The sequence below is a fragment of the Formica exsecta genome, unplaced genomic scaffold, assembly GCF_003651465.1.
Source record: "Formica exsecta isolate Colony F162 unplaced genomic scaffold, ASM365146v1 scaffold480, whole genome shotgun sequence".
NCBI lineage: Eukaryota > Metazoa > Arthropoda > Insecta > Hymenoptera > Formicidae > Formica > Formica exsecta.
The window spans coordinates 215595-229718 of NW_021852036.1; the positions used below are offsets into that span (position 1 = coordinate 215595).

Below are 14124 nucleotides of genomic sequence, written 5' to 3' on the forward strand. Positions count from 1 at the left end.
TAAGATTTCACAAATAGTTTATTTTTATCTAAATTCACATTCGTTTTTTCGGAAAATATTGGGATTTTAAAAGTTGTGTACATACATGAAATAGTATTATATCAGAATATATATATTTGTTTCTTTTATGTAAAATAGTTTCAGATCTGTATCATTCGTGCTCTCGTAAAATTGTGTCTTCAAAAATGATGTATAGCAATGATGTATACTGTATAGCAATGATGTGTAGCATTGCAATATGTTTTGTGTATTTATACAGTTTAATAGTGATGATTCCTCAACAGTTGCTGTCGCAATTGAAAAAGTGATAAACTATAATTGTAAATATTTAAATTCCATTTAATGTTAAATGCAGCAGGCAAATGTTATTATATTCTTATAATTATAATTAATTCAAGTATTAATTATAAATCTTCTCATCTTGAGTTAATTCATTCATTATTGAATACATACAATAAAAAATTCTTACATTTTTCGATCTTTATGAGAAAAGTAAAAATCGATATAAGACGGTCGCATTTAGCGTTAAGAACGATATAATTACAGAATTCGAAAGAATGTGCATATATGTGACTGATAAACGATTTCTAAACTTATTTTTCACTGATATTTCGCTTGTTTAAACTGATAAATCCCCGAGGTAGGAAAAACTAAAAATAAGTCGAGATATGTAAAAGATTTTCTCGATAAATGTACTTCAGTACGATATAAACATTGCATAAAAATAGAGTGTAGTAACAATGAATCAAAATACCTTTTAGCAACTATATACAAATATATATCTTTTTCTCTAAAGTTATATATGATTGGTGTTACATATATATTTTACACCTATTTTTAGAGCATTGATAAACTGTGTGCATTTCATTTGCAGTCATAACTTCTCATACCCCTTTAGAAAATTATGGTGCCTTATAAAATATTACTACATGTCTTTATATTTGATATTGCTACGAAATATACTGTTTACAGCAATTTTTGTAAATGCAACTGTTATATGTTACTAAGATTATTTTAGATGCAGATTGCTCTCAGTTAAAACAAGCGTTAGACACATAAATCGTCATCTTTGCAGCATATTGTAAACTTAACGCATTTACGATTATCTCTGTAATTCTGCAATTTTCCTTCAAAAATAATAAAATTCTAAAAGTAAAATCCTATTAAAAAAAAAAAAAAGAAAAAAGGATGTTTTAGAAACTATTTCTATTGACGATATTCTAAAAAAATCTACTGAAGAATCCCTTCTTCTTAGTGGCTCTCAGAAAGATTTGATCAATATCTTTGAAGACTTTTTCGGCGGATTGGGCAGCATTAATGTAATAATGAATTCCTTGCAGAGCATAATAATCGACGAGTGGTGAAGTTTGCGTGTGATATGTCGTCAATCGTTTTTTCAGAGCATCTTCATTGTCATCTGATCTCTTGATCAAAGGTTCCCCAGTGATCTATCAAAAGAGATTATGCATCAAGTTCTAATTGAATTTTTAATTGAATTTATGTAATTACATAACATTTTTATGTACACATAATTGTCAATAAAGATAAATGCTATTATATATTATCTGCAGTAAAGACATATTACATAAGTCATATAAAAGTTGGTGTGTCACTGTGAGTTTATGTTTCAACTACACTTTGCAAATACAATGTACTGTATTGTGGATAATTGTATAAAATTCTCTTTTTCTCCAGATTATATTACATGGTACGTTTGATATTTTTTACTACAATTATTTTATTACTTACATCATCTTTCATTGGAGCTTTAGGAGGAGCAAGTGTCTCATGATAAGATCTACCGCTAGCTGGATGTATCAATCTGCCTGTAATTCTGCTGATCAATAATTTGTCATCAATTCCAAACTCAATGACAGTGTCAAGCTTTGTTTTCCTATTACTGAGCATTTCATCAAGCTGTATAAAAAAGATTTATGACATACAGAGATTCAAATCTTTCGTTATAAGATGTACAAAACTCTGATCATCTAACTAATGATCATCTAACTTACTTTTTCTGCTTGAGGTACACTTCTAGGGAATCCATCCAACAAGAAGCCACGCTTGCACTCAGGTTTGTCCAGATTGCTTTCAATCATGCTAACTACCAAGTCATCGCTAACCAATTTACCCTCATCCATTATCTTTTTGATTTGAGTTCCCAGAGTAGAACCGGAACTGACTTCAGCCCTTAACATATCACCCGTGGACAGATGACATACGCAGTATCTATCTTTAAATAACAACGCCTGAAACAGATGTGTTCAACTAAATTTTTGCAGATTTAAGCATTCTAGCATAATTAATATAAAAAGTATAATATGCAATTAAAATATTTCATTGAGTCGAAACACTTTTAATCGCATAATATTAAAAGATAAATCTATCTTTTATTCATTTATACAGTTTGATTATATATTAAAAATACGAGAAGAGGGAATTCACTAATTTAATCATTTTGTCATTTAAAATTATCTTATTTTATTCAAATAAAATTAATTTATGTTTGAAAGGTATTATAGGTCAAAGAGGATAGCTAGGTCGATTTTAAGAATGACGGTCAAGTATATACGTGCGATCAAAAAATACCTGAGTGCCCTTGCCGCTACCAGGTGGTCCCAATAGAACAGCATTAATTCCGCTCGACGGTGTCTCGAGCTTCGGGACTGCATCCGTTTGCGGCGGCATGTTTTCTTAACGAGTCGAGAAGGGAAAATTCGTCGATCTCCGCGGAAAATGATTCGTTTCTCAATTGCTCCCAAGGTCGCATAACACCCGTGTCACCACGGATAATAATCGACGTGACACTGGAACATCCTTGCGTTGCGATGCAAAGCGCGCGAATGTATGCGTGCATCAGCGTCAGCAGTCGGTGAAAATTTGATCTTTGACCGAACTGCGATTTGCCTCATCTGTCGACCGTCTCGAGAAACAATTTAATTCGTGTCGATTTGAACTAGCGCGCGGGAAATATCACCCGCATTATACAGAGTGTTCCAGAATTAGAGGGACAAACTTCAGAGTATCGATTCTGTAATTTAAGTGCGGGCGAAAATTACAAAAGCGAGCGATTTTACTAGGTTTGAACCAATAAAATTATAAATTTTCTAGTAAATTCGCTCATTTTTGTCATTTTCACCCTCACTTAAATTAATAGAATCGATACTCTGATGGTTATAAAGGACACCAAAACAAAAGCTAGTAAACCCGTGTCCGTAAATGAGCCATTTTGGCACTAGAAGAATCAAAGATTAACAAGGAAATTTCGCAAACCCGGAAATTCCGATTTTAATGAAATTTTACACACATGTAGGGGAGGGGGAGGGTAAATATATTAGACAAATATAGAAATTTCCGGCTGCGGCCCAAAAACGATTCTAAGGGATGAAATCATCCCTCATATGTAGAGCAGCTTTTTGCTTTTCTCGATATATCTCGACAACTAGTCGAGAAATTAAAAAATATTTTATACAAAAGTTTCGTGGTAAAAACACCTCTATTTACCTACATTAACAAAATTTTGAAAAAATAATTTTTTTTCAAAGATTTTTGCCCTTGTTGGTATTTGATTCTCTAGTGCTAAAACGGCTCATTTGCAGACACGGGTTTATTGACAAAATTAGCTTGTTTTAGTGTCCTTTCTATAACCACCTGAAGTTTGTCGATCTAATTCTGAGACAACTTGTATATGTGCATACATACATACATACATACATACATAGAATCTGTTCTTTATAGCTGAACTGACTCCTTCCAATATGGAAAGAAAAAGATAAACTCTGAACTAGAGCAGCCAGTTCAGTTATAAAAAATAGATCCATAAATACAGATGTACTTATATAATTTCATACATACACATATATATAATTACAGTAAAATTTTACACAATTTACACATATGTTTCAAAATAAACATTGACACTTTAAGGATTAATAAAGGATAATAATACAATATAATAATAAAGTTGATTAGAAGAATATTTAAATAGACTGACTTTCAAAACTATAAGGTTTACAGAAAGCCTTATGATAAAATGCTGTAAAAAATAGGGAAAATAAAAAATATATACAGGATGATAATAATCAGGCTGATAATCGCCCGTCGTGTGCAGGTAGAGTAGATAAAACCGAGGAGAAAAATCCTTTATCATTTTGCAATTTTCGTAATAATTATTGAGAAATTAATTTAAAAAGATCAACCAATTCGCGCGAGTATAAGCGCGCAGCGAAAAGAGACAACCCAAAAGTTTGTGGTTACTAGGCGCGCCACGAAGTTTTGGGAGGAGCGTTCTACAACGATTACGTACGAGCAGTGCGTACATAACGCTGGATTCTCGTCTTACAACCATATATCAATGGGGCCGTCCTTTCCCGCCGCGCGCTAATATACTCGCGCGAATTGGCCGATCTTTCTTAATTAATTTCTCAATAATTATTATAAAAATCGCAAAATGATACAGGACTTTTCTTTTCAGTTTGACCCAATCTACCTCTACCTTTCGTTTGGTCACTTACTTGTCGAATACCCTGTATAATATACATATAATGATTTTACATTACAATCATCAATCGAGATAATATAAAAATTGATTTATTAAATAATAAAGTAAATTTTTCAATATGGTAAAAATGTTTATATAAAAATTTCCAAAAAAAAAAAACAAAGTATTCATTCACTAATAAAGTGAATGAATAAAAAATCAGATAAGAAGTTTAATAAAAACGTAAGGTGTGTGAATAATTATTAAAATACAATCACATAATCACTGCTAACTATATGCTTATCTTAAAATATCCGTTTTTCAAACAAAAAGCGGGTTTGTTAATCGCGATAAGAACAAGAACTGATTTTTTGCTGCTCCGTTGGAATTCTCGCGTTTAATGTTCCCGTTTAATATTGCAGGTCTCTCATACAAGATTTGATAACTGATTATACGCAAGATTCGGACAAATTAACAAAAATTCTTGTACGCGCTCGAATATACATTGCACATACGAATTGCATTCCATTCCCTTCATGAAGATGGTAAGATGATATATATGTAACAATTGAAAATGATCATTTCTCGCTATATGATACTCGCATCACGCCTGTCTTTTCGTGCAAATGTAGGTATGCACACGAAAAACAATCAAAACGCATAATTCTAATGCATTTGTTCATTTTATATGTAACGATAATATAAAGAATTTATAATACACGTTTAAAGCAAAATCGTTTAACAACATGCTTAACTTAAGCTTGAGCAATTTTTTTGCCTCTTATATAAAAATATTATTTTTGGGATACGAGTAGAATTTCTTTCTTATACAGGGTGTCCCAAAATTAGACCGACAAACTTTAGGTGGTTATAAAGAACACCAAAACAAGCCAATTTTGTCAATAAACCCGTGTCCGCAAATGAGCCGTTTTGGCACTAGAGAATCAAAGATCAACAAAGGTAAAAAATCTTTGAAAAAAAATTTTTTTTTTTTGAATTTTATTAGTGTAGTTAAATAGAGGTGTTTTTACCATAAAACTTTTGTATAAAACCTTTTTTTGATACCTCGAATAATTTTCGAGATATATCAAGAAAAGCAAAAAAATCGCTTTACATATGAGGGGTGATTTCATCTCTTAAAATTTTTTAATTTTATTAGTGTAGTTAAATAGAGGTGTTTTTACCATAAAACTTTTGTATAAAACCTTTTTTTGATACCTCGAATAATTTTCGAGATATATCAAGAAAAGCAAAAAAATCGCTTTACATATGAGGGGTGATTTCATCTCTTAAAATCGTTTTTGAGCAGCAACTGGAAATTTCTGAATTCATCTATAAAAATGTGTCTAAAAAGTTTCATCAAAATCAGAATTTTCGGATTCGCGAGGTTCCCTTGTTAATCTTTGATTCTCTAGTACTCTAGTGCCAAAACGGCTCATTTACGGACACAGGTTTATTGACAAAATTAGCTTGTTGATGTCTTTTATAATCAGCTGAAGGTTGTCGGTCTAATTCTGGGATACCCTGTATATGAAGAATAAAATCATCTACAATTTATAATTACAAATTGTACTGAAAGAAAAGCTCAAAGAAGGATTTTATTGTTCGGGTGTAACAAAGCATTATATGTTAATTAAATAAAGAAAAAGCGTAGCGTCAACGATTCTTATTTATGAGAAATGATCGCGCTAATACATATGTAATGCAAATAGAAGAGATTTCGGCAGCCTCTTTATCACGTGTTATATGCAAAAATAGACTTTACTATCACTCTCTTGCCGACGAGGAACGACGAAAGGAACCATCCGTAAAGAGATTGCGGTTAAACGTCGAATTCCTCTCTCACATGAGTTTTTCTTTTTTAAAAGATTGCACAGCAAAAGTGCGTTTATATTTACGAGATCTCTATTAATATTATTATAAATCCATACCTACGGGGTGAGAGAGATTCACACTCGCAGAAACCTGCTTCTATTTGCTCCGTTAATCACGGAGGGAAGTATCGCTTCGGGAATTATATATTTATCATGAATCATCATTATCTCTGAATGAACGCGTTGTCATGTATCCTTCAACAGCGGGTATAATTATTGTCTATATATATATGTGTGTATGTGTATCTACAAAAAACGCGCCCTGCATATTTATAAATATCACTTAGACTTGGTCGCTTAATCGCGATTTTACACGGATGAGGGATTGCTCGATCGAAGACACGAACGACAAAGTGATCATGTAACTATTTGCGAAAATCTTCGTAAAGTGTATGATGTGAGTAGAGTTTCGAGAGTTATTAATATTTTTTCTCTCTTTTTTTGCATAAAGTCTACTATGTTGTAAATTAAATCGATCGTGGAAAGGCCAACGTTTCGCATTCACGTTTCCGACTGTTCGAGTTTGCACATCTTTAATATTATAATCGCAACATAAAGAGATGCATCGAGAAAACGATCTTTTAAACTAATATTGCTCATGCATTTGATTGAAATCTTACAGTTAATATAAGGACGGCATACAAATGGATTAATACACATACCCAGTGATAACAAATTATTACCAAATTGGCATCAAATTCGCTTAAAACTTGGTAACAAATCCAGTGCCATCTGTGTCCGCATTAAGCTTGTGTTTTGGTAACAAAGCTTGCTGACATAACCTGACAGCAAATTGACGTGCAGGCTTTATATTCACTCATGACAAGAATTTGAATACGGGTATAGATAATGAATAACGCGCCGCATAGCAATAAGCGACTGAACTATTTTATAATACTTTGTAATAAGCTGCAGATTCTGTTCGGTTTTTGCTGTCAATTTGCCATTAGATTGCGCACTCCAGATCATGCTCAGTTTTTGCTGACAATCTGATATCAGTCATGTCAGCAAGCTTTGCTCGGTTTCTGCCGCCAATTTGCTGTCTAGTTATGTTAGCAAGCTTTGCTTGGTTCTTGCCGGCAAACTGCCAGCTTAATCGGTAATAACAACTCTGGTACCAAACTTGCAGCCTTTTTGCTGACAATAATTTGTAGCAAGCACTTGGCAATATCTGTTAGAACAGATGTGGCTGACTGAGTAGGTAAATTTAAATAATTTGATTTATAAAATTAAAGATTTTTTTGGACAGGAATGTTATCGTTCAACTGTTTTCCTAATTTTTAAGTGACAGTTACCATCGTTACCATCACTTCGCTATCTCAATTGGTAGTAATCTAAAATCTGAGTGTGACTGCGTTCTTACTTTTAACATTAAAATTTCGGAATAAACGGAATAAATAATGAAATTTAAACGAATTTGCAATAACTGCAGCTAACCCGCTGCAGAGAATGGGTCTGTTTTTTACAGCTGAATTGGCTGCACTAGTTCAGAGTTTATCTTTTTCTCTCCACATTGGAAGGAGAAAGATAAGCTCTGAACTAGTGCAACAGTATGTCATAGAGAGAATAAATATTGCAATGTTTTAAAAACTTTGACGTTACATTGATATGATGATAATGTTATGTATAATGTGCATAGGTTTTAAAGAAGTGTAGTGTAAAAAAGTTGCGACACAATACAAAGATATTAACACTTATACATAATTGAAATATGTATAAACGCAGCATCCCGGTAAGAAACGAATTCATGTATAATTGTTTCTAACTCGTTTATAATTATAAAATTGCCAGGATTATACAGCTTTCAATGCGTTATATTGCAGTTACTGTATGCTGTAAATCAATCTGGACCAATCTGGACCAATCTGGTATCGATTGCTGCAACTTATACATACATATATAGGATGTCCTAGAACTATCGTACTTCCTCTTAATGGTAAATTCCTTAGAACATTTCAAGACGAAAATCTTAATACAAAAATGTCGAGGCTATATAACGAATCATTTACGAATGACAGGGCTGAGATTTTGCGCGCTCAGGCACGGAGAAATAGTAAACACCTTTATGGTAACATTGGGTGCGTTGAGGAGACAATCACTGCACAACCGTTGAGCATCGTCTTATCAACACTCGATGTTGATTTGTTGGTTCTAGAAGTAAGAACCAATCACGTTCGATTGTTACCCAACGGTTGTGTCTCCTGAACACACCCATTGATCAACCATTGATCAACCACTTTGACAGCTGAAGTTGAAACATGTCGCAAATTTTTACTTGAATCATTTTTGAAATGCCTTTAGTTCTTGCATCCATTATTCGTAAAAAGAATGTACTAATGCAATGCATAGAGAAGCGGCAAAACATATAATAACAATGCTATTGTAAATTTATACGATAATCATAATATCATAAAAAAGGCGCTCCATTCATAGAAGCACTTTTTTCACTTGTCATTTTGCCGTGTCTAAGCGCGCAAAATCTCAACCCTGCCATTCGTAAAATATAATCGCTTCCCGTTTAAAAACTATTATAGCCTCGACATTTTTGTATTAAGATTTTCGTGCTTTGTTTGGTTTTTGCCGGCAATCTGCCAGCTTAATCGGTAACAACAACTCTTGTACCAAATTTGTAGTCTTTTTGCTGACAATAATTTGTAGCAAGCACTTGGCAATATCTATTAGAACAGACGTGGCTGACTGGGTAGATATATTACAACTCCAAGAGCGACTAAAAGTCTATGCACATTATACAAAACATCATGTTATCGTTCAACTGTTTTCCTAATTTTTAAGTGACAGTTACCATCACCGAGGCCACTTCGCTATCTCAATTGGTAGTAATCTAAAATCTGAGTGTGACTGCGTTCTTACTTTTAACATTAAAATTTCGGAATAAATCGTTTTCGGAATGAAATTTAAACGAATTTGCAATAACTGCAGCTAACCCGCTGCAGAGAATGGGTCTGTTTTTTACAGCTGAATTGGCTGCACTAGTTCAGAGTTTATCTTTTTCTCTCCACATTGGAAGGAGAAAGATAAGCTCTGAACTAGTGCAACAGTATGTCATAGAGAGAATAAATATTGCAATGTTTTAAAAACTTTGACGTTACATTGATATGATGATAATGTTATGTATAATGTGCATAGGTTTTAAAGAAGTGTAAAAAGTAAAAGTTGCGACACAATACAAAGATATTAACACTTATACATAATTGAAATATGTATAAACGCAGCATCCCGGTAAGAAACGAATTCATGTATAATTGTTTCTAACTCGTTTATAATTATAAAATTGCCAGGATTATACAGCTTTCAATGCGTTATATTGCAGTTACTGTATGCTGTAAATCAATCTGGACCAATCTGGACCAATCTGGTATCGATTGCTGCAACTTATACATACATATATAGGATGTCCTAGAACTATCGTACTTCCTCTTAATGGTAAATTCCTTAGAACATTTCAAGACGAAAATCTTAATACAAAAATGTCGAGGCTATATAACGAATCATTTACGAATGACAGGGCTGAGATTTTGCGCGCTCAGGCACGGAGAAATAGTAAACACCTTTATGGTAACATTGGGTGCGTTGAGGAGACAATCACTGCACAACCGTTGAGCATCGTCTTATCAACACTCGATGTTGATTTGTTGGTTCTAGAAGTAAGAACCAATCACGTTCGATTGTTACCCAACGGTTGTGTCTCCTGAACACACCCATTGATCAACCATTGATCAACCACTTTGACAGCTGAAGTTGAAACATGTCGCAAATTTTTACTTGAATCATTTTTGAAATGCCTTTAGTTCTTGCATCCATTATTCGTAAAAAGAATGTACTAATGCAATGCATAGAGAAGCGGCAAAACATATAATAACAATGCTATTGTAAATTTATACGATAATCATAATATCATAAAAAAGGCGCTCCATTCATAGAAGCACTTTTTTCACTTGTCATTTTGCCGTGTCTAAGCGCGCAAAATCTCAACCCTGCCATTCGTAAAATATAATCGCTTCCCGTTTAAAAACTATTATAGCCTCGACATTTTTGTATTAAGATTTTCGTTTTGAAATGTTTTAAGGAATCTGCCATTAAGAAGAAGTACGATAGTTTTAGGACACCCTGTATATATATGCAATATTAAATAATTCTCTATTTTTTACAAATATAACTATCTCTTTAATAAATATCTAATAAATATCATGTAGAACCGTGCTTTCTCTATAATAAATAAAATAATACTCGAATTATAAATATCAAAAACAAGACTCATGTAGGCTATATCAAAAGTTGCGACGGAATCATGTCCTTGTGTGTATATCATATAAGAGCGGACATAATTATAACGCATATACGACGTTGGCGAAAAAAATCATAATAATCGAGATAACCCCTTAAAAATTATGTTATCCATTTAAATGTATCGGTACAAATGATGCTATCATACATTGTTATATATCATAGTAGAGACTTATGAAATTGGTGGGTTATGAAATCCGCCTAGAGAAAACTGAGATAGCTTATTATATGTAGTTCTAAAATATTAGGTGTGTTAAGATTTATCAGTATCAGATATTGCGTGTTACTGTTGGTGTTAACCGTTTAGCCCTCTAGAAAATTTGTGTACACGTTGTATATAATTCTTTAACCCCCTTTCTCCCCTTCTCTCTCTCTCTCTCTCTCTTATCCTCCTATCATCGCATTATGCTTTCAAAACGAATGGTTTACATCATAGTCATATTCATAATATCTCAAGCTTATTTGGTCGCAACGACTCGTCAACAATATACATATGTCTAACTTCCTAAGAATGGCGATATATTAATTAAACATTTGTTTTTTTTCTGCATATGTTTACAATTATTAATCTGCAGAAGCATCAATCTCTAACGTTTGTATCACACATTTCTCGTCTTTGAAGGCTCGAGGGGATCTATATATTTTCGATAGTCTTTGCAAATATTTTAAATTCAACCCCGGGAAGCGAAAACACTTCAAACCTCGCAAACAGAACATCTAAAATACTCTTAAAAGTTCGCGAAACTGCACTAAATTGTACTATTTCCGATTGTGATGACAATGCATCTAGGATAATCTACTCTACTCTAAGCCAATGTATAATGATACACGAGTGATGCGATCGACGACAATATGTCTAGCGATCGATTCGTTAGACGCGACATCGCAAGGTATACACCAAGCAAGGATAAGATTGTTTCTCGAATCGTCAATAGAACCTTATGGACGAAAGTATGTCGCGCGTCTTTTACAATGATCTTACGATATTAAACTTTGGAATAATCGCGTACATAGCCGATATTTGATTACCCGGGTCATAAGTAAAAACTACGTTTCATTCATAGATTAGGTACTTCTTCACACAGATTCTTAACAAAGTAACCAAACGATGATACGTTTAACATTAGCAGCGTTCTTCCTCTTGTTGATTATAGCGTGTGCATTATTGTTGGAGAAATTATCGTGATCGATACAAGACCACATCTGTGCCTCCATTGTGCGCGCGTGCACATAATATCCCGGCTTAATTCAATGCTACATTTTGTACAATTCAGTAAACGTCATTCTGTGCTCGCGAACGGCTTCATTTAATTTGACGTCACAACGCGAACGAAGTTCTCGACTGTTTGCAATCATCATAGAATGACGAAACTTCTCTTTCCGTTCCATCTCTTCTTCTCGGTATGCATTAGTATAAAATTCTCGTAAACGTAAAAATCTTATCACCCGTTTAACTTAACGTTCTTAGTATCGCAAATACAAAGGCATTATACATCAAGCATTGTATACTTGTTTTATACAAGAAAAATGTAAAATGATGCAACTCATCATTATGTTTGAATGTTATAAAAGATTTCCAAAAACCGACTTCGTCCGCCATTTAAAAAATGCTCTTACCGTTTTCAACAGTAAATGTTTCTCAATACAACAATACAACTGGCAATCTCAAGCTTGAGATAAGCAAAGCTCTAACACACTAGCAAGCTCTCTAGTGTGTTAGTCGCCTGTTTCATATAGCCTCTTGACTGTTGACCGACTGCGAACTGCGTGACGTTTTGCGACTAATCGGTTCCAGGTACGCCGCGGGCGCCCAGCCTTCCATGCTAGTGCCGATCAGTTTGACAAACCACCAGCCAGCACAGCCGACTTTTAGAAGTTCCAAGGTATCACCCTCGCGCATCGTGACTTCCGACTGTCCCACCGCGCAATAATCTGCCAACGCCACGTATCTTCCACCCTATAAATAAATATGTCGTTATTGTAAAATATGTAAAATTGCACATATCATAACCGATTCAGAGGCTAAAAATATAAGACACTTAATAAAGATAACATTATTGTCAGAGAGAAGAATGGATGTGCATTGAATTTATAAATTTGCAAAATTAATTAAAAGTAATAAAAACGGCAAAAGTAAAATTACAGATTTTTCAAGTTTCTCTGTTGTCCTCTAAAATTTGCTATTTTAGGCCTACTATTTATTCTCAGCACTTGAATTCGAGAACGTAAAAAAAATTCACCGGTGCCGGTCCTGGATTATCGCCAAAAGCGTCTTCCTCATCCGTATTGCTATTTTCCGAACTCCATGCCACATCCTCCTCCGTGGATTGCGAAACATCGGTTATGTGCGAGATAACGCTGTTACCGTCGACGGATAGTGTTCGCAAAGATCCTGATATACTGCTTTGAGCTTCCCACGAGATTGTTTGTCGCAACGGCCTTTCGAAATAAAAGAAGTGATGAAATATATTGAAAAGATTGAAATGCGCGCTAAGAATTAATAATCATTAATTCTTAACAGCGATTACGTACTTATGATTGGATTTTCCAAGAGCCGAATTCTGTTTTCCTTTGAGTTCGGCTAACTGAGACATCAGAACACCTTTGATCTGACGTACCCAGGATTGCTTAATATCGATACTGGGCGCTTGTATCGTGTGTACCTCAGCCCTGCCCTGCAACCATATCTCGAACCGTCTAGCATCTCCTTTCACCGACTCTGTCAAACCAATCTGAGACATCTGCCACATATTACGTAAGATCACATGAATTATAAAACTTAAGTTGAGAAAAAAGTTATTTTTACAAATGTGAATATTGAAGTATACCTTCAAATATCTTTTAAAATGGTATGTAGCCTTGTTGTGAGCTTGAGGCTTGCTATGCTTACAAAATATCAAAGCCTTCTCGTATAAGAAGATATGCCGTTGAGATGGTTTCAGTCGCAATAGTCGCTCCCGTTTACTGCTGCTCCAAACACTAAACGAGCCTTGCAACAACAATTCACCCTGTGCACTCAGATCACCCTGTAAGTAAAGAGAAAAAGACAAAAGTAATATAATAAGAGATAAGATATAATGGTTAATGATAGAAAGAAAAATGAAGATGAACATATATGTACTTACTCCAAAACCCGTTATTGCAGTTTGATGCATGCTGTCATTGACGCACTTTAACACAACTAACATGCAATCAAGCGCCTCTTGCAATTCGGTGCAGTATGAAGGTTCATCGCTGTACTTTAATAAATCCTTTAACAATAATTGGTATTTGGTAATCCGTTGAACGGGCTTGAGAAGATAGGCAGCAAGCGGCAACTTGTGACCAAGTTTCTGCTGACAAGCTGCGAGAAACTGCGGTTCGGTCTGTATCTGTTCGCGCAATTTCTCAGATCGCGGAATATTTTGACAATAATAACTATACAATCTAAAGAATATTTCGCGCTAAAAAAATGTACATTAAATT

The 14124-nt window shown here is 34.1% G+C and overlaps 2 protein-coding genes across 2 annotated transcripts in view; both read right to left on the minus strand.

Moving 5' to 3' along the window:
* On the minus strand, positions 1–2868 carry LOC115241385 (adenylate kinase). Its single transcript, XM_029817125.1, has 4 exons — positions 2590–2868; positions 2013–2249; positions 1750–1917; positions 1–1448 (listed from the first exon to the last, which is right to left on the minus strand). Exons 1-4 carry the CDS (start codon positions 2686–2688, stop codon positions 1221–1223), a joined length of 732 nt encoding a protein of 243 aa, XP_029672985.1. The 5' UTR covers positions 2689–2868; the 3' UTR covers positions 1–1220.
* The window catches only part of LOC115241383 (guanine nucleotide exchange factor DBS-like), a 16696-nt gene continuing 5412 nt past the window's right edge, over positions 2841–14124 (minus strand). The window contains exons 5-10 of the mRNA XM_029817123.1: positions 13785–14102; positions 13488–13685; positions 13192–13400; positions 12900–13098; positions 12277–12616; positions 2841–2912 (exon numbers count right to left, since the gene is read on the minus strand). Coding sequence (XP_029672983.1) covers positions 12389–12616; positions 12900–13098; positions 13192–13400; positions 13488–13685; positions 13785–14102 — 1152 coding nt within the window. The 3' untranslated portion in view covers positions 2841–2912; positions 12277–12388. The remainder of the gene's footprint in view (positions 2913–12276; positions 12617–12899; positions 13099–13191; positions 13401–13487; positions 13686–13784; positions 14103–14124) is intronic.

Coding starts and splice junctions, on each gene's coding strand:
- LOC115241385 (XM_029817125.1), bottom strand. CDS start 2,688: ATGCCGCCGCAAACGGATGCAGTCCCGAAGCTCGAGACACCGTCGAGC. Junction 2,250..2,589: donor GTAGCGGCAAGGGCACTCAG/GTATTTTTTGAT, acceptor CATCTGTTTCAG/GCGTTGTTATTTAAAGATAG. Junction 1,449..1,749: donor AAGCTCCAATGAAAGATGAT/GTAAGTAATAAA, acceptor CTCTTTTGATAG/ATCACTGGGGAACCTTTGAT.